General features: G+C 44.9%; 1 protein-coding gene across 4 annotated transcripts in view; it reads right to left on the bottom strand.

The window, feature by feature from the left end:
• ARHGEF10L (Rho guanine nucleotide exchange factor 10 like) overlaps positions 1-16,172 on the bottom strand; it is a 64,346-nt gene that overhangs the window by 35,091 nt on the left and 13,083 nt on the right. For 3 of the 4 annotated variants that reach the window (XM_075277829.1, XM_075277830.1, XM_075277832.1), the window contains exons 2-4: positions 9,067-9,126; positions 8,294-8,473; positions 6,766-6,793 (exon numbers count right to left, since the gene is read on the bottom strand). In XM_075277829.1, coding sequence (XP_075133930.1) covers positions 6,766-6,793; positions 8,294-8,473; positions 9,067-9,112 — 254 coding nt within the window. In that variant the 5' untranslated portion in view covers positions 9,113-9,126. The remainder of the gene's footprint in view (positions 1-6,765; positions 6,794-8,293; positions 8,474-9,066; positions 9,127-16,172) is intronic. The other variant, XM_075277831.1, reaches the window with a different exon arrangement.

Raw genomic sequence — 16,172 nt, 5'->3', positions numbered from 1 at the left:
CGGTAAGGGCACTGGGGCACATAATGTGAAAGCCAACAGTGTGTTGAATTTAGCGCACTGTGGGCTTTCTAGCGGTGTATAGAACTGCAGGTGTCTGAGGACATGAAACGACCTCTTTAAATCTATAGGGATTGCATTCATGACTCCGCAGCTAATATCAACCTGCTGTGTTTCTGAGAAACCAGCTTTTCTGCAGCTCTTTTCTCACGCAACATTTGGATGAGATTAACTAAATTATTATTCACTTTGCTAATGCAGGTTTATTACGCTGTGCTTCTGCAATATGCAGCCATATCCTTAGGCCGGATGCAGACAAGCGTGCTGCAACCAGCCAGGCATGAATTGAAAGCATGGGCTGTACCCGGGGTTGTCCCCTATATGCCTCCCGTGCATGGGCCATACTTCCGCAGCTCCTTTCATTAAAAGAATAGGAAGCAAGGGTCGCAAAATAGGACAGGAATAGAACCTGTTCTATATTTTGCAGCCTGGACCGTCGTGTTGAAATTCACAGTCGTGTATATAAGCCCATAGAAAAGCATGGGTCAGTGTGCTCTCTGTGAACACGGCCACGGTCATCTGCAACCGGCCTAAAGCTTACAGAGCATTAGACTGGGTGCAACTGCAGCAAATCCTCAGCTGTGTGACCTGTCAGCAGCTTATAAAGATGGCTGCAGACTATCAGGTGTAGCTTTGCTATGTCAACCAACTGGTCAAGGTCAACTTGTATAACCAGTTATGAGAAATCAGGAGGCCCAGGGGCAAGTCCCAGAAAACCATTCCAGCCATAAGCCTGATATACAGAGTAATGTAGAAGTAGAAGTGGCAGCAATACAAGGACCTGAGGCTTATTCTAGGAAAGTGATCTGAACAAAGAATAACCTCCGGAGGAGAGCGGTAAAGGAGGGAGATTCCAGTGTGAGCGCAGACAGGCCCAGGAGATGTCACAAGAACAAAGATTTCTTAAATAACTTTCCCCATAGAGACTTCCCATAAGGCTGACTCTCCACGTGCACGGTTTTGTTGCTGGTTTTGAAGCGTGTGGATTACAAAACCAGCCCCATGTTGTAGCAGAAAAGAACCAGCTAATCCTGGACACACATTGCAGAAAAAACACAGCGGAGATGCTGGGATCTAAAAAATGCTGTTTTGTAAATCGCAGCATGTCAATTATACGTGCAGAAACGCCAGCATACGAAAACTGCTGCGCCCCTGTTATATACGGTCCCATAGTGATTATAGTACAGGACAGTATGGAGCAGAAAGGCCGGGACCCTGGTATCATAGATCAGTATACAGCGAGGAGTCCCGGCGTGATATTCAGGCTGGTAACGCCAGCGAACACATAGACGGTGGATTTCATGGGTGAAATTTAGTCACATGATTGCGGCCTTAGCCTCATACTGGCTTTGTTACTGTTTATATTATAATGTTACTAATAAAGTTGCGGCTATCCGCACAATTTCCGCATACACAAGTGTCAGTGGTTTTATTTCTGGGTTGGTGACATAATAAAGGTCCCATAGACGACCATGGGGGTTGTAACGTCCTGACAGTAACTGCAGGGGGGAAGGCTGCTATATTTAGGCAAAGTGCACACGCTGAGATGAATACTGTAACCTGCAGAACATTGCTCTTACCCATTGCTCTTATTACACCACTGACCTCTCTAGAGATCTGCAGAACATTGCTCTGACCCCTCTAGCTCCTGACAGATACATAGTGATATATTCTGCAGATTATTACCCCATTGTTCCATCCCCCCTACCTCCTGACAGATACATAGTGATATATTCTGCAGATTATTACCCCATTGTTCCATCCCCCCTACCTCCTGACAGATATATAGTGATATATTCTGCAGATTATTACCCCATTGTTCTGTCCCCTCTACCTCCTGACAGATACACAGTGATATATTCTGCAGATTATTAGCCCATTGTTCTATCCCCTCTACCTCCTGACAGGTCCATAGTGATATATTCTGCAGATTATTACCCCATTATTCTATTCCCTCTACCTCCTGACAGATCCATAGTGATATATTCTGCAGATTATTACCCCATTGTTCCATCCCCTCTACCTCCTGACAGATCCATAGTGATATATTCTGCAGATTATTACCCCATTGTTCTATCCCCTCTACCTCCTGACAGGTCCATAGTGATATATTCTGCAGATTATTACCCCATTATTCTATTCCCTCTACCTCCTGACAGATCCATAGTGATATATTCTGCAGATTATTACCCCATTGTTCCATCCCCTCTACCTCCTGACAGATCCATAGTGATATATTCTGCAGATTATTAGCCCATTGTTCTATCCCCTCTACCTCCTGACAGGTCCATAGTGATATATTCTGCAGATTATTACCCCATTATTCTATTCCCTCTACCTCCTGACAGATCCATAGTGATATATTCTGCAGATTATTACCCCATTGTTCTGTCCCCTCTACCTCCTGACAGATACACAGTGATATATTCTGCAGATTATTACCCCATTGTTCCATCCCCCCTACCTCCTGACAGATATATAGTGATATATTCTGCAGATTATTACCCCATTGTTCCATCCCCTCTACCTCCTGACAGATCCATAGTGATATATTCTGCAGATTATTACCCCATTGTTCTGTCCCCTCTACCTCCTCACAGATCCATAGTGATATATTCTGCAGATTATTACCCCATTGTTCTATTCCCTCTACCTCCTGACAGATCCATAGTGATATATTCTGCAGATTATTACCCCATTGTTCCATCCCCTCTACCTCCTGACAGGTCCATAGTGATATGTTCTGCAGATTATTACCCCATTGTTCCATCCCCTCTACCTCCTGACAGGTCCATAGTGATATGTTCTGCAGATTATTACCCCATTGTTCTATCCCCTCTACCTCCTGACAGGTCCATAGTGATATGTTCTGCAGATTATTACCCCATTGTTCTGTCCCCTCTACCTCCTGACAGATCCATAGTGATATATTCTGTAGATTATTACCCCATTATTCTATTCCCTCTACCTCCTGACAGATCCATAGTGATATGTTCTGCAGATTGTTACCCCATTGTTCTATCCCCTCTACCTCCTGACAGATCCATAGTGATATATTCTGCAGATTATTACCCCATTGTTCCATCCCCTCTACCTCCTGACAGGTCCATAGTGATATGTTCTGCAGATTATTACCCCATTGTTCTATCCCCTCTACCTCCTGACAGGTCCATAGTGATATGTTCTGCAGATTATTACCCCATTGTTCTATTCCCTCTACCTCCTGACAGATCTATAGTGATATATTCTGCAGATTATTACCCCATTGTTCTATCCCCTCTACCTCCTGACAGATCCATAGTGATATATTCTGCAGATTATTACCCCATTGTTCCATCCCCTCTACCTCCTGACAGGTCCATAGTGATATGTTCTGCAGATTATTACCCCATTGTTCTATCCCCTCTACCTCCTGACAGGTCCATAGTGATATGTTCTGCAGATTATTACCCCATTGTTCTATCCCCTCTACCTCCTGACAGATCCATAGTGATATATTCTGTAGATTATTACCCCATTGTTCTGTCCCCTCTACCTCCTGACAGATCCATAGTGATATATTCTGCAGATTATTACCCCATTGTTCTGTCCCCTCTACCTCCTGACAGATCCATAGTGATATATTCTGCAGATTATTACCCCATTGTTCAATGCCCCCTACCTCCTGACAGATATATAGTGATATATTCTGCAGATTATTACCCCATTGTTCTGTCCCCTCTACCTCCTGACAGGTCCATAGTGATATGTTCTGCAGATTATTACCCCATTGTTCTATCCCCTCTACCTCCTGACAGATCCATAGTGATATATTCTGTAGATTATTACCCCATTGTTCTGTCCCCTCTACCTCCTGACAGATCCATAGTGATATGTTCTGCAGATTGTTACCCCATTGTTCTATCCCCTCTACCTCCTGACAGATCTATAGTGATATATTCTGCAGATTGTTACCCCATTGTTCCATCCCCTCTACCTCCTGACAGATACATAGTGATATATCTGCAGATTATTACCCCATTGTTCCATCCCCTCTACCTCCTGACAGATCCATAGTGATATGTTCTGCAGATTGTTACCCCATTGTTCTATCCCCTCTACCTTCTGACAGATCCATAGTGATATATTCTGCAGATTATTACCCCATTGTTCAATGCCCCCTACCTCCTGACAGATCCATAGTGATATGTTCTGCAGATTGTTACCCCATTGTTCTATCCCCTCTACCTCCTGACAGATCTATAGTGATATATTCTGCAGATTGTTACCCCATTGTTCTATCCCCTCTACCTCCTCTCTGTAGGTGCCGTTACAGTTCCCTCTGCAGAGCATCTCCTTATTGTAGTGTCTGGACTGAGTTTGAGGAACACCTGCATGTCTCCAGCAGACTCCTCTCATAACCACCACAGGACCTAGATGGTCTATAGTATTTGCCCCCTTGTGCCCTGTAGTCCTGTTCCTCGCTGTTCCCATCAGACATGCAGCTGCAGCTGTATTAGACCATTGATAAGTCCTGAGGTTCCCTCCAGTGATAATTCCTCCATCTCCGTCATTCCGGATAATTCCTTATAAGACCAAAATGCACCAGCGGGATGTTTGAGGGATTAGTACATGCAGCGCTCTGGGAATCCTATACAGTCAGATTGTACAGAGTCCCCCGAGACCCGTCCACAAATATCTGATTCTGAAATATCTTTGTTATCTTAATCTTCAGCGTCCAGCTCCCAGGACATAGTCCTGACTTTACTCTGCAGTGAAAGGTTAAAGGACTGACCGTGTCCTGTATGAGAACTACAATAGGACAAGTACATCCCGCAGAATCCGGAAAATGCAATTATATCCCCCACTACACAAATCCTGCAGATCACAGCTGCCTCAAGCCTATGCTACAGCGCCCCCTGCAGACAAAGCACAGCATAGCCATCTGTCCACAGGCAAATAGTGGGATTGGTCTATGGCAGACTTAAAGGGGTTATCCTGGACTATGATGATATTGGATTGCTATAGCCTCTTCGTTAATAAAGAACAGTGCCATACATTTTATAGTGGCTGTGCTTGGTACTGCAGCTCGGTCTCATTCATTTGAATAGGACTGAGGCGAAGCATGGTCATGTGACCGATGGATGTGACATCAATGCCATGGGGGAGAGGGAGTGGTGTTCAATATCATAGTATAGAATTGGTAGGAAGGTTCTGCTCTCTTTCCAGGAAATATCATATGACAAAATGTGTCTGAAATCACTTGAATGAATGAATGAACTGCAATACCTGACACAGCCAGGAGAGGTGCTGTTTCCAAATTAGTCAGTTCTTGAGGTTGATTCTTGGAAGCGGAAAAATGGGCAACAGCAAAAATCAGAGCAACCCCGACAAGGGACACATTGAGATTGGATGACTTGGTCAGAGCTTCTACAAAAAGGGAGGTCTTGGGGTGTTCCCAGTATGTAATGGATGGCACCTACCAAAAGTGCACCGAGGAAGGACAACCAGGGATCCAGAGACGTGTCATGGACATCCAAGGTTCATTGATGTGAGTGGGTACAAAGGATAATCTCTCCGGCTAGCACAAGCTACAAAAAGTTTCTGCTTGCTATGATAGAAAGTCTGTACACAAAGGGCGTCGCAGCTCACTGTCTATGGGACTGGTCAGAGCGCACATGCCGACCATTGCCTACCATCGGGAGATGACCATGGTCTGGTGAGTCACGTGTTACATCAGTGTGAGGCTCTGGGCAATGATCAGCTGAAAACCTTGTGTCCTGGCATCATTTGGAGGTTACTGTCACGCATACCACCTACCTAAACATTGTATAGACCAAGTATTCCCATTTGTGACACTGCTGCCCCCTAATGGTGGTGGTAGCAATGGTTTGAGGAATATGACAGAGATCAAGGTCATGACTTGGCACAAAATTGCCCAGATCTTAATCTGTGTTATGTACTGGAAAGACAAGTCCAAATCATGGAGGTCACACCAAGCAACTGACAAGACTAAAGAGATCTGCTGCAGAGATCTTACAGGTCCAGGCCTCGATGGGTTATATACCATGTGGCAGAACAAGGGGGGACTAGACTACACTACAATGGGGTCAATGTCATGTTCTCATTAATCCTGTACGGTACTTTATCCACATGCATTACTAGGGTTGAGCCAATCGAGATTTCAGGATTGATTTTAAAATCCGATTTCTGATCATTTTCCAGTCGATCCCGATTGTGAAATTTGCTCGATCGCCAATTGGGATCCGATCTTTCCCGATCCCTCAACCCTATTCATGATATATAGATGAATAGGGTTAAGCTGATCTTAAGACATCCTCTAGCCTCGATCCTGCTGGAAAAGATCGCGATTGGAATATCAATCGCGATCGTGAAATTTGCTCGATCACCAATTGGAATCTGATTTTTTCCGATCCCGATTGCTCAACCCTATGCATTACTGATAGGACTAGAGATGAGCGAATACTGTTCGGATCAGCCGATCCGAACAGCAAGCTCCCATAGAAATGAATGGAAGCACCTGTGACGCCGGCCGCCGGCAAAGTCAGCGTCACAGGTGCTTCCATTCATTTCTATGGGAGCGTGCTGTTCGGATCGGCTGATCCGAACAGTGTTCGCTCATCTCTAGATAGGACCCATGCCTACAGCAGCCTAGACCGCAGCTCATTTTCACCACTTACAGATCTACATTCAGAACTCTCCACTTACTTTGATGGTCGCGCTGGAGCAGTCGGTTCTGTAAAAAAATAAAAGCAAAATGAAAAAAAAATCCTACAACATATGTATAGTACGAAATCTCTATAACCTACGCCCCATCAGCATGAAGAGCAGAGACACAGATGAGGCTACAGTGTCATGACATCACAGGTGACATCACAGCTCAGGATTACAGCAGAGTACATAGAGGTATAGGAAGACATGGAGGAGAACCCCTCACACAGAGGAGGTCACTATGTCATCCCGAATAGCAGGGGCTCAGTTCATCTCAGTACTTGTATCAATACCACCATTGTCTACAGGACTCGTAAACTGCTGCGGTCACTCCCAGAGGGTCACATGACTATGAGCTCATTGAATTGCTTCTCAGTAGTAATATACAGTAATATTTCCCAGCATAACATAAGGCCGGTCCTGTATCACTGCGTAGTGAATGGTTTTGCTGAATATCGGAGCACGCCAAGATTTCACTGCAGAAATGTGAGGATTTATCTGTCCTGTCTGCTACAAACCGAACCTTAATGTGTCCAAAGACTGACAGGTAGAACATCCAATTATAAGTAGGTAATCCGATAATTAGAATCGCATTATGTACAACTCCCCTAAATTCTCTTTAATCCAACATCAAGGGGGCAGATTATCAGATAGTGAAGATTTTCAGTCGGTTAGGAATTATTCACGTTACAATGTATGGCACAAAAACATCACAGATGGGCTCCGATTGTGTAAATTCACGATAAATGTAAAAATAGGTTCTGTATGTTCCTCCCAATGGCTCAGAGGGAAGCTTTACTTTACTTGGATCATGACCTCCTCCTCCTGAGCATGGTTTTTTTTACCCTCCACCACATATCTCCGGAGGTCCTTTACCTTCCTCCACATGGCTCTAATAGACCTATACTTTCCTCCACATGGCTTTGGTGGGCCCTTTACTTTCCTCCACTTGGCTCTAATGGACCTTTACCTTCCTCCACATGGCTCTAGTGGACCTTTACCTTCCTCCACTTGGCTCTAGTGGACCTTTACATTCCTCCACATGGCTCTAGTGGACTTTTACTTTCCTCCACATGGCTCTAGGTGACCTTTACCTTCTTTCACATGGCTCTAGTGGACCTTTACCTTCCTCCACTTGGCTCTAGTGGACCTTTACATTCCTCCACATGGCTTAGGATCCTTCACATGGCTTTGGGAGGCCTTTACTTTCCTCCATGTGGCTCTGGAGGGCCCTTTACTTTTCTCCATGTGGCTCTGGAAGGCCCTTTACTTTCCCCCACATGGCTTGGAGGAGGAGGAGGCCTTCACTTTTCCAAAATAGCTGTGTATGACAGTTTGGTGCTGATCTATAATTAGAGATGTATTGTGCCAGTCTAGAGCCCGCTGGGTTGTGCCAGCTCAGATGACACATAGTAAATTACAGCCGCTGGAGCATTGTTCTGTGTATCTGAGCTGGGTCACATGGTGAGGGTCTAGTAGCACAACATACATGTCTGGAGTGAGGGAGGATGAGAGTGGTAGATACCTGTGCTGCGTTCCTGTGCAGGAACAATATCTGAGAGGCTACTTGATGATGGTTTCCGGGCATTTAACCCTTTACAGGTGTCAGGATTCTCGCCTTCCCCGTCACTGTCAAAGTCAAAGAATTCCCCCTCATCATCAGCCTCGTCCTGCTGGGGGCTGCCAGTCTCCAAGGGAATATTATCTGGCAAAACATTAGATTACATACATGTAGCATTGCCGATGACATATATGTCACACTACCGATGACACACACACAACATTACTGATCAAAAACATATATGTGAGCTATGTAGAGGAATTACACATCACATGAAAGGGGCTTAGAGTTATTAAATATCACAGGGGGGTTAGAGTTATAACACCATATACAAGGGGATCAGAGGTATTACACGTTATATACAACAGGATCAGAGGTATTACATATTATACTGAGTGGGTAAAAGCTATTACACATCACACAAAGGGGGTTTAGAGTTATTACACATCACATACACAGACTTCAGTCTTATTACACATCACATACACAGACTTCAGTCTTATTACACATCACATACACAGACTTCAGTCTTATTACACATGAGATACAACAGGATCAGAGTTATTACACATCACACACGCAGGGTTCAGGGTTATTACACATCACTTCCAGGGGTTGAGTTACTAAGTGACACATAAGGGTTCAGGGCGCACAGCCAGGTGTTGTGGGGTATGCTAGATGTTAGTAAGCAGACTCAGGGTATTAGGGGAGGGAGAGGGTTGTGCAGGGTACTGTACCTAGTGAATGGAAGTGAAACCGGGAGCTCTCTGTAGAATCCATCATTCCTGTGCTTGGACCTGAAATACAGGGACAGACTAAGCACTTGCCCTATCACACACAACCTGGCCGCCTATATACCCAAACCTGCTGTCTGGTCTGTGCCTGTGGTAAGCAAATAACAATACACAAGTGTCACCTGAGACAGCGACAATTACCCCGAGTATTACATACACAAGAGACTGAACACCCACAACACGGCACAGTATCTAATGTACACACACCTCACCCTACACAGCGCCAATAACTGCCCCTCCCTGTACACCAACCGTCTGTCACCTTATATAAGGAGCCACCCTGTCATTCTCAGCCTCTGTATGCAATGCACAGTACTACTCCTCTGTTATTATACTGTATGTAAGGACACTGCACAGTACCACTTCTCTTATTCTGTATATATGGACACTGCACAGTACCACTTCTCTTGTCCTGTATACTGGGTGTAATTCTCAGTATCTGCTCTTATTCTGTATATATGGACACTGCACAGTACCACTTCTCTTGTCCTGTATATATGGACACTGCACAGTACCACTTCTCTTATTCTGTATATATGGACACTGCACAGTACCACTTCTCTTGTCCTGTATACTGGGTGTAATTCTCAGTATCTGCTCTTATTCTGTATATATGGACACTGCACAGTACCACTTCTCTTGTCCTGTATACTGGGTGTAATTCTCAGTATCTGCTCTTATTCTGTATATATGGACACTGCACAGTACCACTTCTCTTGTCCTGTATACTGGTGTAATTCTCAGTATCTGCCATTATTCTGTATATATGGACACTGCACAGTACCACTTCTCTTGTCCTGTATACTGGTGTAATTCTCAGTATCTGCCATTATTCTGTATACATGGACACTGCACAGTACCACTTCTCTAGTCCTGTATACTGGTGTAATTCTCAGTATCTGCTCTTATTCTGTATATATGGACACTGCACAGTACCACTTCTCCTGTCCTGTATACTGGGTGTAATTCTCAGTATCTGCTCTTATTCTGTATATATGGACACTGCACAGTACCACTTCTCCTGTCCTGTATACTGGTGTAATTCTCAGTATCTGCTCTTATTCTGTATATAGGACACTGCACAGTACCACTTCTCCTGTCCTGTATACTGGTGTAATTCTCAGTATCTGCTCTTATTCTGTATATATGGACACTGCACAGTACCACTTCTCCTGTCCTGTATACTGGGTGTAATTCTCAGTATCTGCTCTTATTCTGTATATATGGACACTGCACAGTACCACTTCTCCTGTCCTGTATACTGGGTGTAATTCTCAGTATCTGCTCTTATTCTGTATATATGGACACTGCACAGTACCACTTCTCCTGTCCTGTATACTGGTGTAATTCTCAGTATCTGCTCTTATCCTGTATATATGGACACTGCACAGTACCACTTCTCTTGTCCTGTATACTGGTGTAATTCTCAGTATCTGCCATTATTCTGTATATATGGACACTGCACAGTACCACTTCTCTTGTCCTGTATACTGGTGTAATTCTCAGTATCTGCTCTTATTCTGTATATACGGACACTGCACAGTACCACTTCTCTTGTCCTGTATATTGGTGTAATTCTCAGTATCTGCTCTTATTCTGTATATATGGACACTGCACAGTACCACTTCTCTTGTCCTGTATACTGGTGTAATTCTCAGTATCTGCCATTATTCTGTATATATGGACACTGCACAGTACCACTTCTCTTGTCCTATATACTGGTGTAATTCTCAGTATCTGCTCTTATTCTGTATATATGGACACTGCACAGTACCACTTCTCTTGTCCTGTATACTGGGTGTAATTCTCAGTATCTGCTCTTATTCTGTATATATGGACACTGCACAGTACCACTTCTCTTGTCCTGTATACTGGTGTAATTCTCAGTATCTGCCATTATTCTGTATATATGGACACTGCACAGTACCACTTCTCTTATTCTGTATATATGGACACTGCACAGTACCACTTCTCTTATCCTGTATATATGGACACTGCACAGTACCACTTCTCTTGTCCTGTATACTGGTGTAATTCTCAGTATCTGCTCTCATTCTGTATATATGGACACTGCACAGTACCACTTCTCTTATTCTGTATATATGGACAGTGCACAGTACCACTTCTCCTGTCCTGTATACTGGGTGTAATCCTTAGTATCTGCTCTTATTCTGTATATATGGACACTGCACAGTACCACTTCTCTTGTCCTGTATACTGGGTGTAATTCTCAGTATCTGCTCTTATTCTGTATATATGGACACTGCACAGTACCACTTCTCTTGTCCTGTATACTGGGTGTAATTCTCAGTATCTGCTCTTATTCTGTATATATGGACACTGCACAGTACCACTTCTCTTGTCCTGTATACTGGTGTAATCCTTAGTATCTGCTCTTATTCTGTATATATGGACACTGCACAGTACCACTTCTCTTTTCCTGTATACTGGGTGTAATTCTCAGTATCTGCTCTTATTCTGTATATATGGACACTGCACAGTACCACTTCTCTTGTCCTGTATACTGGTGTAATCCTTAGTATCTGCTCTTATTCTGTATATATGGACACTGCACAGTACCACTTCTCTTATTCTGTATATATGGACACTGCACAGTACCACTTCTCCTGTCCTGTATACTGGTGTAATCTCAGTATCTGCTCTTATTCTGTATATATGTATACTGAACCGTGTAAGAAATACAGACCATAATTTACGGTATTTCACAGAGGACAGTATGGTGGCTCAGTGGGTAGTATTATTTCCTTGTAGTGCTGGGGATTGTGGTCTGATCCAGGGTGACATCTGCATGAAGTTTGTATGCTATGTGTTTGTGCTTCCTGTGGGTTATGTTGTGTCCGCCAACACACTAAAACATACTAAGGGGGAGTTCACACGGAGTAACGTGCCGCGTGATGTGGTACGTACACTCACCGGCCACTTTATTAGGTACACCATGCTAGTAACGGGTTGGACCCCCTTTTGCCTTCAGAACTGCCTCAATTCTTCGTGGCATAGATTGAACAAGGTGCTGGAAGCATTCCTCAGAGATTTTGGTCCATATTGACATGATGCGAATCTCCCGTTCCACCACATCCCAAAGATGCTCTATTGGATTGAGATCTGGTGACTGTGGAGGCCATTGGAGTACAGTGAACTCATTGTCATGTTCAAGAAACCAGTCTGAGATGATTCCAGCTTTATGACATGGCATTGCATTATCCTGCTGAAAGTAGCCATCAGATGTTGGGTACATTGTGGTCATAAAGGGATGGACATGGTCAGCAACAATACTCAGGTAGGCTTTGGCGTTGCAACGATGCTCATATTCCCCACACCATGACACCACCACCACCAGCCTGAACCGTTGATACAAGGCAGGATGGATCCATGCTTTCATGTTGTTGACGCCAAATTCTGACCCTACCATCCGAATGTCGCAGCAGAAATCGAGACTCATCAGACCAGGCAACGTTTTTCCAATCTTCAATTGTCCAATTTCGATGAGCTTGTGCAAATTGTAGCCTCAGTTTCCTGTTCTTAGCTGAAAGGAGTGGCACCCGGTGTGGTCTTCTGCTGCTGTAGCCCATCTGCGTTTGACGTACTGTGCGTTCAGAGATGCTCTTCTGGCTACCTTGGTTGTAACGGGTGGCTATTTGAGTCACTGTTGCCTTTCTATCAGCTCGAACCAGTCTGGCCATTCTCCTCTGACCTTTGGCATCAACAACGCATTTCCGCCCACAGAACTGCCGCTCACTGGATGTTTTTTCTTTTTCGGACCATTCTCTGTAAACCCTAGAGATGGTTGTGCGTGAAAATCCCAGTAGATCAGCAGTTTCTGAAATACTCAGACCAGCCCTTCTGGCACCAACAACCATGCCACGTTCAAAGGCACTCAAATCACCTTTCTTCCCCATACTGATGCTCGGTTTGAACTGCAGGAGATTGTCTTGACCATGTCTACATGCCTAAATGCACTGAGTTGCCGCCATGTGATTGGCTGATTAGAAATTAAGTGTTAACGAGCAGTTGGACAGGTGTACCTAATAAAGTGGCCGGTGAGTGTATATGGCGTGTGAGATTTTGAGCGCCGTATACGCTCCCATTGATTTCAATGGGAGCCTGGATCATATACACTGCGTTATTTTGCAGCCGCAAAATGTATACGATCCAGGCTCCCATTGATATCAATGGGAGCGTATACGGCGCTCAAAATCTCACACGCCATATACATACCACATCACGTGGCACGTTACTCCATGTGAACTCCCCCTAACATATTAAGCTGAGATTCAGATCGTGAGCCCCAATACAGACAGGGACCCGTCTCTGTACACTGCTGCAAGTTTTTTTCCATGGATTTAAACCTGTAGAGGAAACATAGTCATAGCCACTTGACTTGGGCAGTTTTTGTCAGTGTCTTGCAGGGGAACATATTGCAGACCTTCCAAGTCTGTGCGGCCTAAGCTTATGATATGAAACATCGTACACATCACTTTATGTTACGCTTAATTTATATTGTGCACACTTATAGGATTATTATACTATATAAGGCCTCTCTATGGGGACTTTCTTAGACAGCAATCACACTTGCAGCAGTTTTTTGAGCGAAGACCAAAAGTGGATCCAGAAGGAAGAAGATCTATAAACTAGAGATGAGCGAGTACTGTTCGGATCAGCCGATCCGAACAGCACGCTCCATAGAAATGAATGGAAGCACCTGGTACTTCCGCTTAACCCCCCGCGTGCCAGCTACGTCCATTCATTTCTATGCGAGCGTGCTGTTCGGATCGGCTGATCCGAAGAGTACTCGCTCATCTCTACCTATAACCCGTTACTTACACTTCCCATTCCTTTTGGAGGGTATCAGATTGCGAGGATACTGGGATATTGGATGCTGACATATCTATGGCGGGGGAGACTGTATACAGGACCATGTTCACCCCTGTGCTATTTACCGGTTCCTCCCCTGATGACAGTTGACACAGATCCTGTTAGCTGTCATAGATGTTTCAGGTGTCAACAAAGGTTCAGTCACATGTAATGGAGGTGGACGTCCTGCAGGGGGGCAGTAACACTATAGGGGTAATTGGTTACTCGTGGGGTAGTCTTGCAGCTGGCGTGCACTATGACAGGTATTCCATCCTCAGGGTAAGTTTTAATTTCAATGGGGGAGATGCAGAGAGATAGAAAGGAATAGAGCAGTGCAGGGAGTCACTGCAGTACAGCAGACACACAGAAGGGGGCACCAGAAGCCCTCTAACCCTTGCATATACATTGCCTGGTTGGGGCAGGGGCCAGGCGGGCAGACAACAGATGGCGTCATTGGCAAGATCTGATGCCAAAACATTGCTGGAAGGTCGGAGGCTGTATACTGTCACCATGAGCACCAGTCATAACATGTGGCTGCCCAAAATACAGGGACCCCCCAGCTCAGGCAGTGCAAAGGTGCAAGCGTACCCCAGTTACACCCTGTGCATGCCAAGTAATAAGAGCCACCCATAGTAGTGAAAAAGAGAGTGACTCCCACCTTCTGAGTTAAAGCAGTGCAGAGGATTTCAGAATAGTCATTTATGTGTAGTCAATGAGAAGAAATATGTTGTCACTGTCCACGGCTGTTAACAGCAGCACAGAGGATTCTTTTAGTAATAAAAACATCCCTAACAGCCATAAAGATCATCATGATCATGTTGCAGAGCAGCTCCCCAGCACACCCTAAAGGGGCGAGAGAGGTGAGGGCGAGGCGCTGACATTCCACATCAGTTTAGAGAAGTTCAAGATGGTAAAAAGTCAATAAAAGGCTAAAATGGTGCAGGCGTGGGTAAGAAGAGCGGATGGACGTGGCCTCATACTGCAGCACATCTACTCAGATTATATCCTCTACTCCAGTCACCTCCAGAGCTGCAGTCACAATTCTGCTGATATACTCCTTATTCATAGGTCAGTGTTTTCCGATTGTAAAAATCGTGGTTTTGTATGGAGTTTGATTCGTGAAAATCGGACCGACCACGGTAGAGATCTGTCTGCAGAGCGTTATTTTCACAGACCCATAGGCATCCGGGATCCGCAAAACAGACCAAAATAGCTGACCTCTCCGTTTATTCTTACAGATTCGGTGTCCCTAAATAAAAACTGACATGAGAATAATCCCATTGGAACCAATGTGTCCGTATTTTGTCCATAGTCTGTCAAAAATCCCTCAATAGGCTCAAGTCTATGAGGGAGCCGTGACAATGGGCGCCCCTATGCAAAACCGCCGTAAAAAATGGCCCGTTTTCATTTTTTCAGTATGTATGGAGGTTTAACCCTTGAGCTGCTGACCACAAACAGGAGCGCGGGTCACATGACCGAGCCACATTCTTGTGTCACACACAAAAAAAAAAATGACCGATGCGGCAGCGCCAAGGTCAGTACACACCGCAGCTACGTAAAAGCTATGTGATTTATGATATCCCAGCATGGCGACGATCCAGACTTTTAATAATCCACCACCTGGAAGGGGCCAGTGATAGTTTACTGAGTAACTCAGCAAATACTTTGGATGGTATCAGATGTTGTACTCTAGTCACAACCAGAGCAGTATCTACAAATCGCCTAGCTTCTTGTTACTAGAGAGAAAGGCATTGTAAGAGCACAAACAGCAGTGACTGCATAATGGCTGCCAAACTCATGTACCAGCCTTGGTCCCCCTCAACATTCAGGTCCTATTCATGAGGGGTGAGGGACAACCAAGAATTTGGAAGACAAGTGAGGGCTGACTGAAGCAATCCATCACTGCTGACCGTCTTTAGGGCGCCTGCCACGACTGTCTTCCCGCTCCGGAGTAGGCCCAAATGAATAGGCCTAGTCCGGAGCGTGCTGTCGCGGGGGCTGAATCAGCTGCGGAATCTGCCTGCAGAAAGGGCAGCTCGCTTCTTTTTTCCATGACCCAGAACATACCGCTCACGGAAAAAAGGAAGCTGGCGGTCTACATAGACCTCCATTGTGAGGGGGCGGATTCTGAGGAGGATTCGGCTTCAAAATCAGTCCTCACTTGCCCCGTGTGAATG

The sequence above is a fragment of the Leptodactylus fuscus genome, chromosome 6, assembly GCF_031893055.1.
Source record: "Leptodactylus fuscus isolate aLepFus1 chromosome 6, aLepFus1.hap2, whole genome shotgun sequence".
Taxonomy (NCBI): domain Eukaryota; kingdom Metazoa; phylum Chordata; class Amphibia; order Anura; family Leptodactylidae; genus Leptodactylus; species Leptodactylus fuscus.
The sequence above is the reverse complement of the archived record's forward strand: the minus strand, read 5'-3'. Positions and strand labels throughout refer to the sequence as shown.